Source organism: Corapipo altera, unplaced genomic scaffold (assembly GCF_003945725.1).
Source record: "Corapipo altera isolate COAL_440 unplaced genomic scaffold, ASM394572v1 124, whole genome shotgun sequence".
Lineage (NCBI taxonomy): Eukaryota > Metazoa > Chordata > Aves > Passeriformes > Pipridae > Corapipo > Corapipo altera.
In genome coordinates this window covers 1,849,451-1,864,534 of record NW_020884967.1, presented here as the reverse complement: position 1 = coordinate 1,864,534, position 15,084 = coordinate 1,849,451, and the positions used below count along the sequence as shown (strand labels likewise).

At 52.2% G+C, this 15,084-nt stretch overlaps 1 protein-coding gene across 1 annotated transcript; it reads left to right on the top strand.

The window, feature by feature from the left end:
• Window positions 1-1,521: 1,521 nt before the first annotated feature.
• Window positions 1,522-4,773, top strand: BARX1 (BARX homeobox 1). Its single transcript, XM_027664995.1, has 4 exons — window positions 1,522-1,726; window positions 3,654-3,939; window positions 4,056-4,140; window positions 4,609-4,773. Exons 1-4 carry the CDS (start codon window positions 1,522-1,524, stop codon window positions 4,771-4,773), a joined length of 741 nt encoding a protein of 246 aa, XP_027520796.1.
• The last annotated feature ends 10,311 nt before the right edge of the window (window positions 4,774-15,084 follow it).

Below are 15,084 nucleotides of genomic sequence, written 5' to 3'. Positions count from 1 at the left end.
CCCGCGAGTGACTCCCGTGGCCGCCCCGTCTTGCTCACGGATTACGGAGCGGAGCCGGGCAGGATCCCACGGCGGCTCTGCGCGTCCCTGCGCATCCCCCGCACACCCCACGGCGGCCGCAGCGACCGAGAAAACGGGCTGAAAGCCCCTTTTTTGGTCAAAAGTCATAAAGAGGGAGGCTGAGCTGAGCTTCGTCGGGGGATGATCCCGGCTTCCGTCCCTCTGCGTGGGCCCGCGTGGCTGATCCCGTGGGATACCTCCCCTGAAAACCACCCACGCCGCGGGCAGGGGCCGAGCCCAGCCGCAATCCTTGCCAGGGCTTCGCCGAAATGATCCCCTTCTAATCTGTTAGTGCTGACATTTTCATCGGAGCGCTCGATTATGAGCGTTCGGGATCCCGCACGCGAACCTGGCTCAGAGAACATCAGTGACGAGCAGGGCCGGCTCGGGGGTATCTGCTAAAGGGAATTAAACGACGCCCGTCGTAAAGCGTAAAATGTTCGTGTAAATGCTCAGAAAGTCCAGGGAAAGGCTCCGCTTCGTGCTGGGTTTTGTTCCCTGATGTGTTCCTTTTAGTTGTTTACAGAGATTTGGCCGGGACCGGGAGGGACCCCGGGGCTGAAGGCGTCGGGCCTGGGCCCCTCGACGGGCACCCCGACCGTCAGCGCCATCCCCGCCTGACCTTGGGCTGCCTCGACTCCTCCAAGCCCCGAAATCCCCCGGTCACGGCACCGAGGCCGCCCCGAGGGCCCTGAGCCCCCGCGGTTCTGCGGGGCAGGGGCTGTGCGGGACAGGGGGCGTGAGGCTGGGGCTCCCCCTGGCTCCGTGTCTCTCCCCATCGGCCGAGGCACCTCGGAGCCGCGGTTATCCCGTCAGGGGATGGGGAAGGACATGCGGACGGGGACGGAAATGGGAAAGGGGTTTGGAACTGAAGATTGGGGTGGGGATGGGGAGGGGGATGGAGATGGCGATGGGGACAGGGATGGGGCTGGAGCCGGGGACGGGGACGGGGCTGGAACCGGGGATGAGGACCAGGACAGTCATAAGGACTGGGCCGGGGCCGGGGCTGCCCTTCCAAGGGGCCAGCGGTTGTTTGGGTGTCTGCTCTCCCGCAGCGAGCAGAACGGGGCTAATTTGCTTTATATGGCGGGGGATCAAGTGCTGGGCTGTAACCCCTCGCTTCAGGTACTCGCCCGCCCCGGCCCCTTCCTTCCTGCCAGCCCCTCCTGCACCCTCCCCCGCCGCGCTGACGGCCCCGCCGGGCCGGCGGTATAATAGGCCCCCGCCGCCGTCCCGGGGCGGAGAGACGCTGCCCGGTGCCGCGCCCCGTGTGCAGGCGGCGGGCACGGCTCCGGCCGCCGCGCTGCTCTGGGCGCTCCGGGGCCGGGGGGGCCGCGCAGGGGGAGGGTCGGGGGCGGCGGGGCGATGGGCAGAGCCCCCGCTGCCCTGCTGCCGCCCGGGGGGCTGCGCTAGGGCGGCCCCGGCGGCCGGGGGTCCCCCCGCGCCCCGGGGGCGGCGAGGATGCAGCACCCGCTGGAGTTGGGAGCCGCTCGCTACTTCCCGGCCGAAGCCTTCCCCGACCACCGCTCCCACCGCTACCGCAGCTTCATGATCGAGGAGATCCTCACCGACCCCCCGGACGCCAAGGGGGCCGCGCCGGCCGGGGAGCTGCTCAAGTTCGGGGTGCAGGCGCTGCTTTCCGCCCGGCCCTACCACAACCACCTCGGTACGTCCCGGGGGGCCCCGCGGCTCGGGGGGGGCGGGCTGGGGGCGGCAGGCGGGGAGGCATCGCCCGCTGATGGTCTCCAGCGCCCTGCGGAGCCGGGCTCCTGGAAGAAAAACTCGTGAATTCTGCCCGAAAAAAACCGCTGCCGGGCTCTGCCGGCCGAGCGCATCCCGCCGGCTCCTGCTGTGCCGCGGCCGCTCCAGCCTGGAGCAGCCCAGTATTTTGGGCCTAAAAACGAAGAATGCGGCTCTGCGGCTCCAGAGGCGCTTTCACAGAACGGCCTTTGAATTTCTGTCGTTGTTGATAGTTTTGGGGTTTTGGAGTTTTTTTCATTTTATGGGGGTTTTTCCGTGTTTTTGGATGAGGCGGGAATTGCTGGAGCTAAGCGGTGGAGTCTGTGCGTGTGTGGCTGCAAGTGGCGGCACAGGGCCCTGCGGTCACAGATTTAACTGGAAACCCGACATATATATTTATGTGCATATATATATATAAATACATATTATACACAAATATAAAATATACAATATAAAAAGATAGTATATATAAATATATTATGTTTATATAATAATATAAAATATATAAGATATAACATTATAAGCTATATTATAATACTTAGAGGTATATTTATTTAAAACGGGTGCCAGCGTGCTCTATCCAGTCGGATACAGTATTTAGGACATAGTTTATTAACGACATGGTTGGAGGTTTTTTTAACTCCAGTATTTAATATATTTTGAGGGCGAATACTTAATACATTTTAAAGGCCAGTATTTAAATGTGTGACGGCGAAAGCTTTCACTTCCCAAGCCATCTTCGTCTGTGGAGCCGTCGCTCTTCATAGATGTTCTCTTATAGAACTGAACGGAAAAGGAGGATCCCAATTTCTTTTCCTGCGTTTAAGAGAGAAAGAGTAAAGCGTCAAGACCCAGAGCAAGGGAGCAACATGCGTTAGAATATCTAGAAATCAGTAATATTTTCAAGATGAACTATTCAGAACTATTTGGAATAGCGGATCAGATAAAAGGCTCTTTGCGTCACTCACGGCTCAGTTTCGCGGGGATCAGCGGGAGCAGGATCGGGCTCTGCAGGGAGGGAGGCGATTTGAGCTCGGGCCGAGGAGAAGAGCCCTCAGAGACTCCCCTTAGGGTCCTTCCCCAGACGCCGCCGAGGTCGCTCCCGTGTCGCTGGGAGGGGATGGGCCGAGCAGGACCGAGCCCCCGGCCCGCCCGGGTTTGCTGGGCCTGGACCAGCTCTGGGGCTGCGGGTCCAGGCGGGGAGCGAAGCGGGGACTTCGGGAAGGACCGAGACGGGCCGGGCCGAGTCGGAGAAGGGAACCGAGCCGAGCAGGGCCCGGCCAGCCCGGGTAAAGCTGAGCTGAGCCGGCCGAGCGGCGGCCCCAGCCCGCGGGGATTAGCATCCTCGGGGATGGGCTCGCTGCCCTCCCCTCGGGAGCTGCTTCAGAGGAAAATCGCGGGGCTGAGGTTCACGGAGAGGGATAGAAATTGTTACAACGTCGAAAATATCCTGAAAAATTCCAGGAAGGGAATCCTGAGACCGTGCCCGGCCCCCGCTGCCCGCCGGGCCCTGCAGCTGTTGGGTGACACCGAGGAGAACGCTTTTGAGTTGATTTAAATTTTTTTTCTATGGACCCCCCCCCCCCCCCCCCCCAAGTCATTCCGTAATTAGCATCTGCCGGTTGAAGGGTAAAGCATGACCCGGTACCGCGGAGGAGATGGAACCGGGAGGGAACCGCGACCCGACCCGAGTCCCGGGGCTCCCGCACCCCTCCGGCCCCGGGAAGGTGTCGAGGGAGGAGGAGAAGGGCCCGGGGTTCCTTACAAGGTCTGGTCCCCGGGACACCGAGGCACTCTGCAGCCCCGGGGGTCCCCGAGCGCTGCCCGGCGCTGACGGCCCCTCTCTCCCGCAGCGGTGCTGAAGGCGGAGCCGGCCGCCGTGTTCAAGTTCCCGCTGGCTCCCCTGGGCTGCTCGGGGCTGGGCTCGGCTCTGCTGGCCGCCGGCTCGGGGCTGCAAGGCGGCTCCGCCTCGCCCCATCTCCCGCTGGAGCTGCACCTTCGTGGCAAGTTGGAGCCGGGCCCCCCCGAGCCGGGCAAGGCCAAGAAGGGGCGCCGAAGCCGCACCGTCTTCACCGAGCTGCAGCTCATGGGGCTGGAGAAACGCTTCGAGAAGCAGAAATACCTCTCCACGCCCGACAGGTAGGCGATGGCGACCCTCGGACGGCGGGACGGGGCTCATTTTGCCTGAAAAAGTCGGGAAGCTGCCATCCGAGAGGAAAGGTGCCGGGCTGACCGCCTCTCTCTCTCGCCCACAGAATAGACCTGGCCGAATCTCTGGGGCTCAGCCAGCTCCAGGTGAAAACCTGGTACCAGAACAGGCGCATGAAATGGAAGAAAATAGTAAGTGTCCCTTGATCTTCCGCCCCTTCGGCGCGCAGTGTCCGCGTTCCACGGGGTACCGAGCGCTGCCCCGCGGGCTTCGACCTCCTGCATATCGGCCCTGGGCTAATAATGATGATGATGATGATGATGATTGTAGTAGCAATAGTAGCAGTAATAATAATAATAATAATAATAATAACGAAAGCAATAATAATATGCCCCTGGTCTTTAAGTCCAGCGCCGCCTGGGCCTCGGCCGGACCCCCCTCGCCCAGTTCTGTCCGAGCCCTCCCGCGGTACGGACCGTCCCCCAGGGGCGGAGGGCGGTGGGCGCAGCCCGACAGGACCCGCACCGGCGGCTCGGCCTGGGCCCGGCGCGGTGCTTGGCTCCGGGGGACGGGGGAGAGAAGGGTTCCTGCGCCCCGGGCTGAAGGCAGCACTGTTTTACCGGGGTATCCCCCTCCTCTGCCCCCTCCCCGCCTCGCAGGTGTTGCAGGGGGGCGGCCTGGAGTCCCCCACCAAGCCGAAGGGCCGCCCCAAGAAGAACTCGATCCCCAGCAGCGAGCAGCTCTCGGAGCAGGAGCGAGCCCGGGACGCCGAGAAGCCGCCCGAGAGCCTGGGCTCGCCGGCCGAGGTCAGCCAGGAGGAGTGAGGGGCGAGCGCCCGCCCCGCCGCCCCCGGGCGCTGCCCGCGGGGCCCCGCACTCTCCGGGCCCGGGAAGGGGATGGAGGGCAGCTCGGACAGGGGCTGCGGCCGCCTTCGGACTCGGCAGATTTGGACGCTTTGACGGGCGCACTCCTGCCCCACCGCCCCTCTCCGCGCCCGCGGAGCGCTGCACCACGGCCGCGGGGTTGCGCGACGGCCCGAGGGGCCAGGAGGACACTGGATCCCACCTTCCACATCTACTCGCTGTCTAAAACCCTGTGGTGCCCCTAGTTATTCGAAAACTGCATTTTATGATCAGTTTTATTAATGCGAAGATATTTACTTTATTTCAATAAAGTATTTTATGAACTGTTGCTCTGAGTAACGTAATGGTTTGGGGTTAATGTTTTAAAACTTCTGGTTTTTGGTTTTTTGGGGTTTTTTCCCCCGCGGAGGCAGGTTAGAGATTCAAATCCAAGCTCCAGGCAGATCTACACAGAGAAAGCGCGGTGGTACCGGGAAGATTCTCCCATCGTTTTCCCCGAGAGCTCGGCTGCCCGTGGCCGGGAGAGGCCAAACCCTCAGTCTTTCTTTGGTCAAATTCGGATGCTTTCGCATTTTAAAGATACGTTAATTACTGACAAACAGATTAATTATTTCCCACGCCGTGCACACTAAATGATACTTTTAAAAAAATCCTCTTCGTGAGGGGCTGCAACGTAGGACAAAATCTTGGCTCTTTGTTGTTCGGGCTTTTTTGTGGTGGTTTCTGTTTTGTTTTTTTGGTTTTTTGTTTGTTTGTTTGTTTGTTTTCCCCGAGTCCCCGCTCCTCGTTTTCCGCCGGGATGTCAAATTACAGAGCATCTACCGAGAAATGCGATTGCCGCCGTTCTGCCGAAAACCAGCAGCACTGCAGAGGGCGGGGAGCGGCGGGACAGCCCCGGGCTGAGCCCCTGCTGCGGGGCGCCTCCCAATTAACGACGGTAATTAACACCCGCGACTCGGGGTCAGTCGGTGCCTCCCTGCCCGCCCCCGGGGTGCCCCCAGGCCGGCAGGGCTGCGGTGCGGGACCACCCCGCTCCCGGGAGCGCTCCAGCCCGTGCTGAGGGCACGAAGACGGCGGTCCGGAGGGCGAGGAGCACAGCGGACAACATCGGCTTGAACTCAAAACAGCCCCGAGCCGCCGCCGGTGGAGCCCTCGGCGGGTGCCGAGGTGACTGCGCTCAGCTCATCCCGCTCGTTCGCAGTTTTCCTCGTTTCTCCGCCGCAGCGGGTGTGCGGAGGGCCGGGGGTACCTCCTACTCCTGCCCCGCTCGGGGGGTGCCCGGGGCCTCCTCTGTCCCAGGTTAAATCAGCTCCCGGGATGAGCGATGCTGGGTAAACAGGAAACAACTTCATATTCTTACATTGAAATGACTCATGTATTTAACCAAACAGCTCGTTGGAAACGTTTTGTTTAACCTGGGGATAAGGATGGAATGCTGGGAAGCGGGAAGGCGGCGGCGGGGCTGACAGAGCCGGGGATCTGCGGGGTCCCTCGGCGCGGGCAGGGCACGGTGGGCGTGTGGCTTTGTCACTTCACTGTCACTTTTGGCTACTGTTTCTGTTGGCTTCAGTGAACGTGAGAACAGCAGCTGCTTTTAATTAAAAGGGAGATTCACCGGCGCTTTAACCCAAATTAACAGAGTGACGAGGTGTGTCCATCAGCGATGTCACACAGAGGGCTGGACTAGCCGGCCTTCAGTCGGTGCTATCGCACTCGCGAGAGAATCTTAATAATTTTCTTTTCACACTTGAGTAAGTGGCGGAGACGCGATTATTTTTTCGCAGACCATAAAGTGATTATTTTTCCGCAGACCACGGAGGCATTGAATAGGGTAAATTATTTTATTGTATTTTTTTTTTTCTCGTAGACAGCGAGAGAGAAGAACAGGAGGGATTGGGGATGCTCTGGTAAGGTGGTTTTCTGCAGAGCCGGTGCCGAGCAGCGGGTCCGATCCTGCCGGGGGTCCCCGGGGCAGCTCAGGCTGCGCACCCGCGCAGGGGCCTCTCTCTCCGCGGCTTCTGCACCGGCCACTTCCCCGTAGGAACCAGAGATAATTTTTTTCTTGTTGTTCCACGGCAGGAAAAGCTCCGAGGGGAGCTCGGGGGAACCTTCTCTCGCCCTCTGTCAGATGCCCGAGAGCCCCGTCCGTGTGGGGCTGGCTCCGTGCCCGGAGCCTCCTGGGCTCTGCAGCGCTGTTCTGCCACCTCGCACTCGGCGGTTCCTTCCAGCAGGACACCGGGTGGGACAGGACCCGCCCGGCCCCGGGCTCCCGCCGCCCGTGTGCGGGTGTGTGAACGCGCCGTGAATGAACACACTGGACCTCCAGCACCGTGACCTCCGCGTTGACGGGCTCCCCGCTGGAGCCGCTTGCCCAGGAGCGTCTTGGTATCAACTTCATGACCACCTTTCGCTTCGGAAGGAACCGGGTCCAGCCTGTTAAGAGTTATCTGACAAAATACCTGACTAATGGGATTTTTTTATTGGTTGGGTTTTGTTGTTGTTGTTATTTTCCCTTCCAAAAATTCTATATTTAGATTATTTTATCTTTTAACGGTTTCGTGTATCGTTTTCTGTCGAAGTTGAATTTCCCATGATTTCCCGAGGCTTCTCCAGGTGCTAGGCTGGCTGGTGCGGCATCACACCTCAGTGACAGCAGCTCGGAGCCGGGAGCAGACGGGTCCCAGTGACTTACACTCGAATGGATGGGTAGTCCCTGCTCGCGGCCGGGGGGTGGAATGAAATGATCGTTAATGTCCCAAATTACCCGGAGATTCTATAATTCTGTTTGAAAAGCCAAGTCGGGTACCACCAGCCGTCAGTGACAGCCCTTCCAAAGGTGTTTGGAAGTATCTCCGGGCATTTAAAAGCAGAGCTTTGGGGCTCTCCTCGACCAGCATCAACAAACTTTGTTGGCTGGTGAACGACCACAAGGAAATTACACCGGGCCTCACCCGCACACAAGTGGATAATTTAGATTAGTGCAGCATGATTGTTTCACTTTCTAATTACCTTTTACAGCTGTAATGAAGCAGTGTGGGCGCTGTCAGGCTGTGATGGGCGACACCCACGTCCACAGCGCTGCAGCAGCAGAGCTGTGTCAGCCCAGACACTCAGAGGTGTCCAACAGGAGCCTTGGGGAAGATCTGGGTGACTTTGTTCAGCGCTGGAATTTCCCCTCAGAGCCCTGTTCTGCCTGTGGGAATGATCTCTCTCTGCAGCATCCCAAAGCTGCCAGAAAAGCTGCTCCCCCAACCTGAGGGTCGTTTGTCAGTGCTGTATAATTCTGGGGCCAGCAAAGTATATTTGTAGCTAATGCACCCGATTTTTTTTTCTGTGTATAAATAAACTCTATTGGCATAACACATTTATTTTGGCAGAAATGCATCCATGCTAGGGAACTCAACCATTTTAATTACCAGTGTAGGTAAAACATTGCATGTTTTGCTTGTGAATGAAGTAGAATGGCATGGATTGCAGGCTGTGAAAGAGTGTGTCCTTCCCATGTTTAAAGGCTAATCAGGTCACAAGTAATCAGCAAACGTTATGATAGTTTTAATTAACAAAAAACCCTTTAGGTGAGTTTCCAGCACAAACATCCTAAATTCCCTTTTTACGAAGCATCTCAAAGAAACCTGAGAAAGGTTCTGCTTTTTCATCAATGTCAATTTAAATATAGCTCCCTGGAGCCAGGGGATTTGAAGATTAATGACATGGGTGTTTATACGAGGTGGTGCTCCAGCAGGATGGGACACCAGGGTGGTGTTGTGAGGGGGTGTCCTGCTGCTGGGGGCAGTGGCCTGGCCTTGATTCTCTGCTCCACACCTGCAAGGAAAGGGGAGATCTACTCTGCCCTTCTGGGAGAAAAATTTAATCCTGGAGCAATGCTATGGGGGCACTTTACACCAAAAAGACCCCAAAGCACAGTCTTGATGCTGCACTTTCCCCTCTGGAGGGTGGGAGAGTGCAGAGGGTGGTGGAGGGGGATGTGTAGTGGATGGGGGAGGATGGAGGGGGGTGGAGGGTCTGATGGGGGATGTGGGAGGATTCAGGGGATATGTGTGGGGTATGGAGGGATGTGGGGAGGAGGGAGGAGTAGGGATGCAGGGGGATGGGAGAGGATGCAAGCATATGTGAGGGGTGTGAGGGGGATGTAGGGTGCAGGGTTGTGTGTGGGGGATGTGGGGCTGATGGGTGAGGAGGCTGGAGGGGGATGCAGGGAGGATGGAGGAGTGGGAGGTGAGACATGGAAACAGAAGGGGGTTTTGAGGGGATGGGGGAAATGGGGAGGATCAAAGAGGCTGTGTGTGAGGCTGTGGGGTGAATGGGGAGGAATTGTCAGGGATGTGTGGTTGTGAGGGAGGGGATGCAGATGGAAAGGAGGGAGGGAGACGCTGCAGTAACTGCAGGGTGCACCCCCCAGTGCTGATAACACTCCACCTAGCACCATGTGTGTGTGCTGAGCTGAACTTGGGGTGGGTCAGGTCTTCTTGGACTCAGGGAAAAACCATTAACCTCTACCTGGGATTTTTTCTCACCATTTTGGTCCAAAATATAATGAAGGGATCGATATGACCTACTGAATTCAATCAGATTCTCTAAAATTCATTAACTAGCATGTGAAAGTCCTGGGTTTAGACATTTGCCTTAAACCCAAAACGTTGGATTGAGGTCATTACACAGACATTACATTTGGTTGTTTCAGCTGACTCGTATGGCAGATAAAATCTAAATGCTGAATGCCTTGTTCCCTGAAATTTGGCCCAGTAAAGTGTAAATGAAGTTCAGGGCAAGTTTGCATTACCATACCAGCACAGATCTCCAGGCTCTTATCTCTGCTTGGCTCAGCTTTGCCATGAAATCTGTGGGAAATGTGCCAGAAGCCAGGCTTGGGGACAGGGGTGGTCACCTTTAATGAGCTTGGGGATGACTGTTGCATTGGTTTTCATAGCAGACTCTAAATAAGTCGTGCATGGGCTCATCTGTTTACAAACAGAGTCCATTAAAACATGATTATGTATAACATGGGCTCTTCCTCTGCAAGATCCTCAAATCCATTGTTTACATTGCACCTATATTAACAAACCACAAAATAAGCTTGGAGCGTTTTTAAAACGCAATTTTTTTTTAGGATGAGAATGTGGAAACTTTCTGAAATCGAGATGGTATACAAGGCAAACGAATAAAAGAGTGATTTATGTCTCCTGGAATGAGAGGATTCCACCTTTTCAAAATGACTTTTCCCTCAGAGAGGGAAATTTAATTTAAAGAGTCTTAGGCAGCACATACTCACCCTCTGAAAAGACACTGAAGTTAGTAAATGATATTTAAAATCGAGGAGGAAACCCTGGAGTCAGTGTCAAAGGGTTCTCCTGCTGAGTTCAAGCACAGATACGCTTAAAGTGGGATGTCCTTGTTCATTCATAGTCGGGAGTTACTCAGACGTGATTTGCAGTAAAAAATGATGCAAAGCCCCATTAATTTACAGCAATTGTTTCCAGCCTGATGTTTCATAACCAGACTGAAAACTTGCTTGCGATATTCCACCAGGATAAAGCAAACAAAGGGTAACCAGAGCCCAGAGGAGAACAGGCGGATGTGCAGGAGTTGTTCACACACAGAAAACTGCCTGTCCCGGGAACTCTGCTGTCTGTCTGAAGACACAGGATTACACTAACGAGGAGGAGAGAGCCTCCAACGCCACCCTGGGCCATTTTACAGAAATGACAGCCATTTTAGATGAATTAGATGGATTTATTAGGAATTATCTTCTGCAAATCTCAAGCTTTTAATTTGCATAGTATGAATATCTTGTCAGGGAAGTGTTCTGAGCAAAAATCTACATATGGCAGGAGATCTCAGATCTGACTTGGTTTGGCAAGGAAGGTGCTCCAAAATGTAATTTTTCTCACCACAGTGAGGTCTCCAAGGGAGAAGCTGGCTGTTCACTTTGAGCTAACAGCCTTTTTCCTTCTCTGCTGCTTGACAAGGTCTTAGAGAGATCCCGCAATGTTAATGCTGCTAGGAACATTTTCTAAGGTATTTACTAAAGATTAAACCCTAGTAGTTCAGAATACAACATAAATCCCAAATATTTTCAAATTATATTCTCTCTTAATTGTATAATTTTCTGAAATATGGAAGTCAATAGCATCTTGTCTGAATCAAAATAGCTTTTAGTAGATGTTTATAGTAAAGGATAATTAGTGTGTGTTTTCCTCTTCTCCTTTTTGTAAAAGTGAGAACTGTGTTGCTGAATATTCCCATTCATTAAACAGAAATTCTCATAAGGCCTGTTCAGTCTGTGCAAAATGCTGGATGTTTGTGCCAGTCCTTGGAGATGCTCAGAGATTCCTCTCATTGTCTCTTGGAGGCTTATTGTTGTCACAGGTAAGGTTTAAAGGGCCCTGTAGGGTTTTTTTTTTTTTAATTCTGTGGTGTGCTGTGCAATTTCCACATTAATGAATTTTTAAATATTTCATATTAAGATTTTGTACTGTTAATTTTAGAAGTCACAGAGTGCTGCTTGTTTCCTGGTGTGCATCACCAGGCAAGTGCTCGTGTACACGCCATGTGTGTGAAATTGAACACACAGAAATTGTGATTATTTGAAATTAAAATTCCTAATTCACTAGCATTTGTACTAGTAAAGTGCAAGTGTTCAAATATTTGCAGAAAGCACCTGTGAAGCAGCTGTAAGTATGGCTGATTTTGCTTCTGAATTTAAATGCATATTTGCAAATTTTGGGCTAAGCTGTAATGCAGAAGGTTTGTAGGTGCCAGTGCTTTACACTTGCCAGTGTACACTTGCAGGTAAGCTCACTGGACTTACCTTATATTAATTTAAAAGGAAAACTACAGCCTAGTTTGAAAAAAATCCTATATCAAACCCCTTCGAAAAAACACAGAGAACATCAGAAGCTGTAGATAAACACAAACATTAGTGCTCTGGGGAGAAAGAAAGTACTGTGTAGTTTAACTCTTGAATTTCCAGGTGACACCCACAGTGCACAGAGGTTGAAGGAGGAGTGTGCTGCTCAGGATTCACCACTCAGGGATGAGTCCTTCGAGTCAAGGTCTCTCCCTCCACTTCCAAAGAGCTCATTCTCTGGGTGGAAGGCAAGGAATTTGCAATGGTTTTCAGAAAAACTCATTTTAGCCAAATTTTGTGTTTTCAGTGTGAAAATGGGCTCGGTGTGATCAGGACTCAGGATGTTTGGTTTCAAAGGGATGTGGTTTGCTGAGGTTTGGAAAGCTTGGTAAGGGAAGCACTGTTGGGCAACGTGCTCAAGAGGGAGTTGTGGCATCTCTCAGCTGCCTGGATACACATCATTTCCAGTGCTTTGCTGCCCTTATTGCACCAGGAAATATCTGGAGGGCAAGGCATTCGTAGATTTCTAGGAGGATCTCTTACTTGCCTTCCTAATGCTTAAAATTCAATAAAGGACTTGCTGCTGTAATTCGTGCTCTGCGTTTTCAGGGTTGCTTTGTGCTCCCACCATATCCACAGTCGAACGGAGCCCAAGGGATCCAGGAGGTAACAGACCCAGGAATGTGCATTGTAGAGTAGTTTTGAGTGCTTCTGCCAAGCTTTGGAGTGCCCAGAGGTGCTGGATGGCCAAAGGAGCTGCAGCTGAAATGTCAGAGCGACGTCCAACACCAAAAGTTACAGTGTTGGTGAGCATGTCTGTGGCATTTGTGTGGTCAGAAGCTTATAGCTGTTGTCTGCTCTACAGACTCCCAAATTCCTCTTCCCCAAAGGGTGATATTTTCTGTTTTTCTTGTCTCTAGACACATAAAAGGCGTTTGCTTGCTTGCTTTATATCTACCTACTTTTTAGATGACTGTGCTTTCCTCCTAACCATTAATTTGATTCTTCCAGCAGAGCCCTTTTTACTACGTTGCACAACATATTTTTTAGGTTTTGAAGTGGTACTTCTCTATTATTTGGAAGAGGGTCCTTTTCAGAATGACAAGCAGGTTGTCATGAAGGTAAGGAAAGGGATCTTTGCTGTGAGTCTTTCGTAGCCTCCACTCTGTAAAATCACGTAACCCGTTGGGTTGTGCCCAACAGGTCTGCACGTGGAAATGCTGCTCAGAAACATCTACAGGGAAGCAGAAAAAATCCTCTGTATTGTCTTGAACTCTCATTACTAAAGCAGTCCTAGTGTATTTTTAGGGTATATTCACACTCTGTTAGAATGTAGGAGTTCCAGTCATAGCTGGCTGTGTTACAGTGTTGGATGGGTATGGTCATCCTGCTGTGTTCTCTTTCTTGTGTTGCAACCTTTGTGGTTTTTTACTGAAGGGATTGATAAAAGCAACTGACATCCTGACAGACCTTTGCTGTAACCATATCATGATGTGGATAGGGAAAAAAACAGGAAGGAAAGGTAACTTCGTAAGTAAATTTTTTGATTCAGTGTCTTCTCTTAGATGAGACAAACTCCAGAAGAGATGTTGTCCCTGTATGAATTTGGAAGACTTATGTTTGGGTTGGATAAGAAAATACTACCTTTATAACCAGAGAGCCCAGAACTGGTGACACCCAAAACTGGGTCAGTGACTGTGGCACATATTTGGGTTTTCTGCCCTATTAACATTAAAAACTCCACTGTGTTTTCTTAGGCTTGGATATGTGCACTCTACAAGAATTCTCTTCTTCGACCTTACGTTTATACATCTCACATTTTCCAGATGCATTTTTCCTGATGATATTTTTATTAGTAGTATTCAGGGTCAGTGTGTCCTTGAGTGTCCACGAATTCTGCCCAGTATACATTCTGCTCCTGCATTCAATGCAGATGAAAAAATTCAAGGCAAAGCATAATTTCCAGGGTTCAAGATTTTATAAACAGAGCTGCTGTACCTGGGAGATGCAAGTTCTCCTCCCGGGAATGAACTGTAGGTTTAATCCTGAATCCTTCTATGAACTGATTTTATAAAGAGACAAGAGAGTTGGAGATAATGATTGGTCTAAAATGGCATGAACACGTTTCATCCTGTTCATTTCTAATCAGAAGGAATTTTCCCTGCACTGCCCAAGTTTTTGAGCTGAGTCAGGCACAGTCTTAGTACATTCAGATCCCTCTAGTTTCTGTTTCACTACAACCCTTAAGAACTGAGCTGTGATGAAGAACCACTTCATCAAGTAGGAGATGAATAATGACATAACCCCAAGGATTTAACATTCTGGGTTACACTCTCCTTTCTCTACTTCAGTCCCTAATGATGTCAGCCTGTGCTGAAACAACCAAGTTTTGGTGCCTCCACCCTCAGCACCTCTCTGGAGACCAATATTTACCCACAGAGGAGGGTGACAGTCAGAAAGCTCAATTTTCTAAGACTACAAGGCCTGGTTCAGCTTTAACCACACTGTAGGATTTGGTAGAGCTCAGCCTAGGAACAGGTATGAGGAGAGGTAAGCAAAGAGTGATTCTCCTCTGAGCAAACAGTGCTGCTCCTCTGTCTTGCAGTTGTACTTAACATCACTTGGATCTCCCAAGGCACAAGTGGACGTGTACATTGGTCTCCAGCAGGCATTTCTGACCTTTACTTGTCATTTTCAGCCAAAATTGTCCTTGATTTGTGCCAGATTGTCTGGGAACAAATTTTGTTGTCTGTGCAATGCCACTTCCCCTTGTTTGCTTTGCTAATTGGCCACCTGATAATTTCCCTTGATGCCCTTAGGAGGGTTTTATCACAAAGATAATGGCTTCTTTTCTTCCTTCCCCATGCAAATCCTTGGTTTATGGAGCTCTGTCATCATTTCCCTCAACGTTTCCCTGCCTTCCCTGCACCTCATTGGGCTGTGCTGAGGTTCACCATGCTCTGGTCTAAACTGTGGTGGGTTTAATTTCCAACTGAAGAGCATCAGTGGCTTCCCTGCCCATGGCAATGGGGTTGGAAGGAGGTGATCTTAAAGGTCCCTTCCAACCTGGGGTGTTCTGTGGTTCTCTGATTCTGTGTAGGCACGTGCAGTGCTTTTAAAACAAGCCCCTAGCACTGCCCATTCTTGTGTCCTTCCATATATTTTATCAAGAGCTTTTTCAGAGTTCTGGATGTACATCTGTGTCCATCTGTGGTACTTTAAATCCTCCATATCAGCAGATTGAAACCCAGCCCTTGTGCTAAAATAACCCCAGGTCATGTAATGAGATTGGCCTCTAATGGCTGGTGTGGACTCAGAGCCCTCTCAGGCTCTCTGATCACCAGAGGAATTTTCCTTTGATTCCTGTAGATTCCCTAAATGTTTTATTCCACAAGGTTATGGTT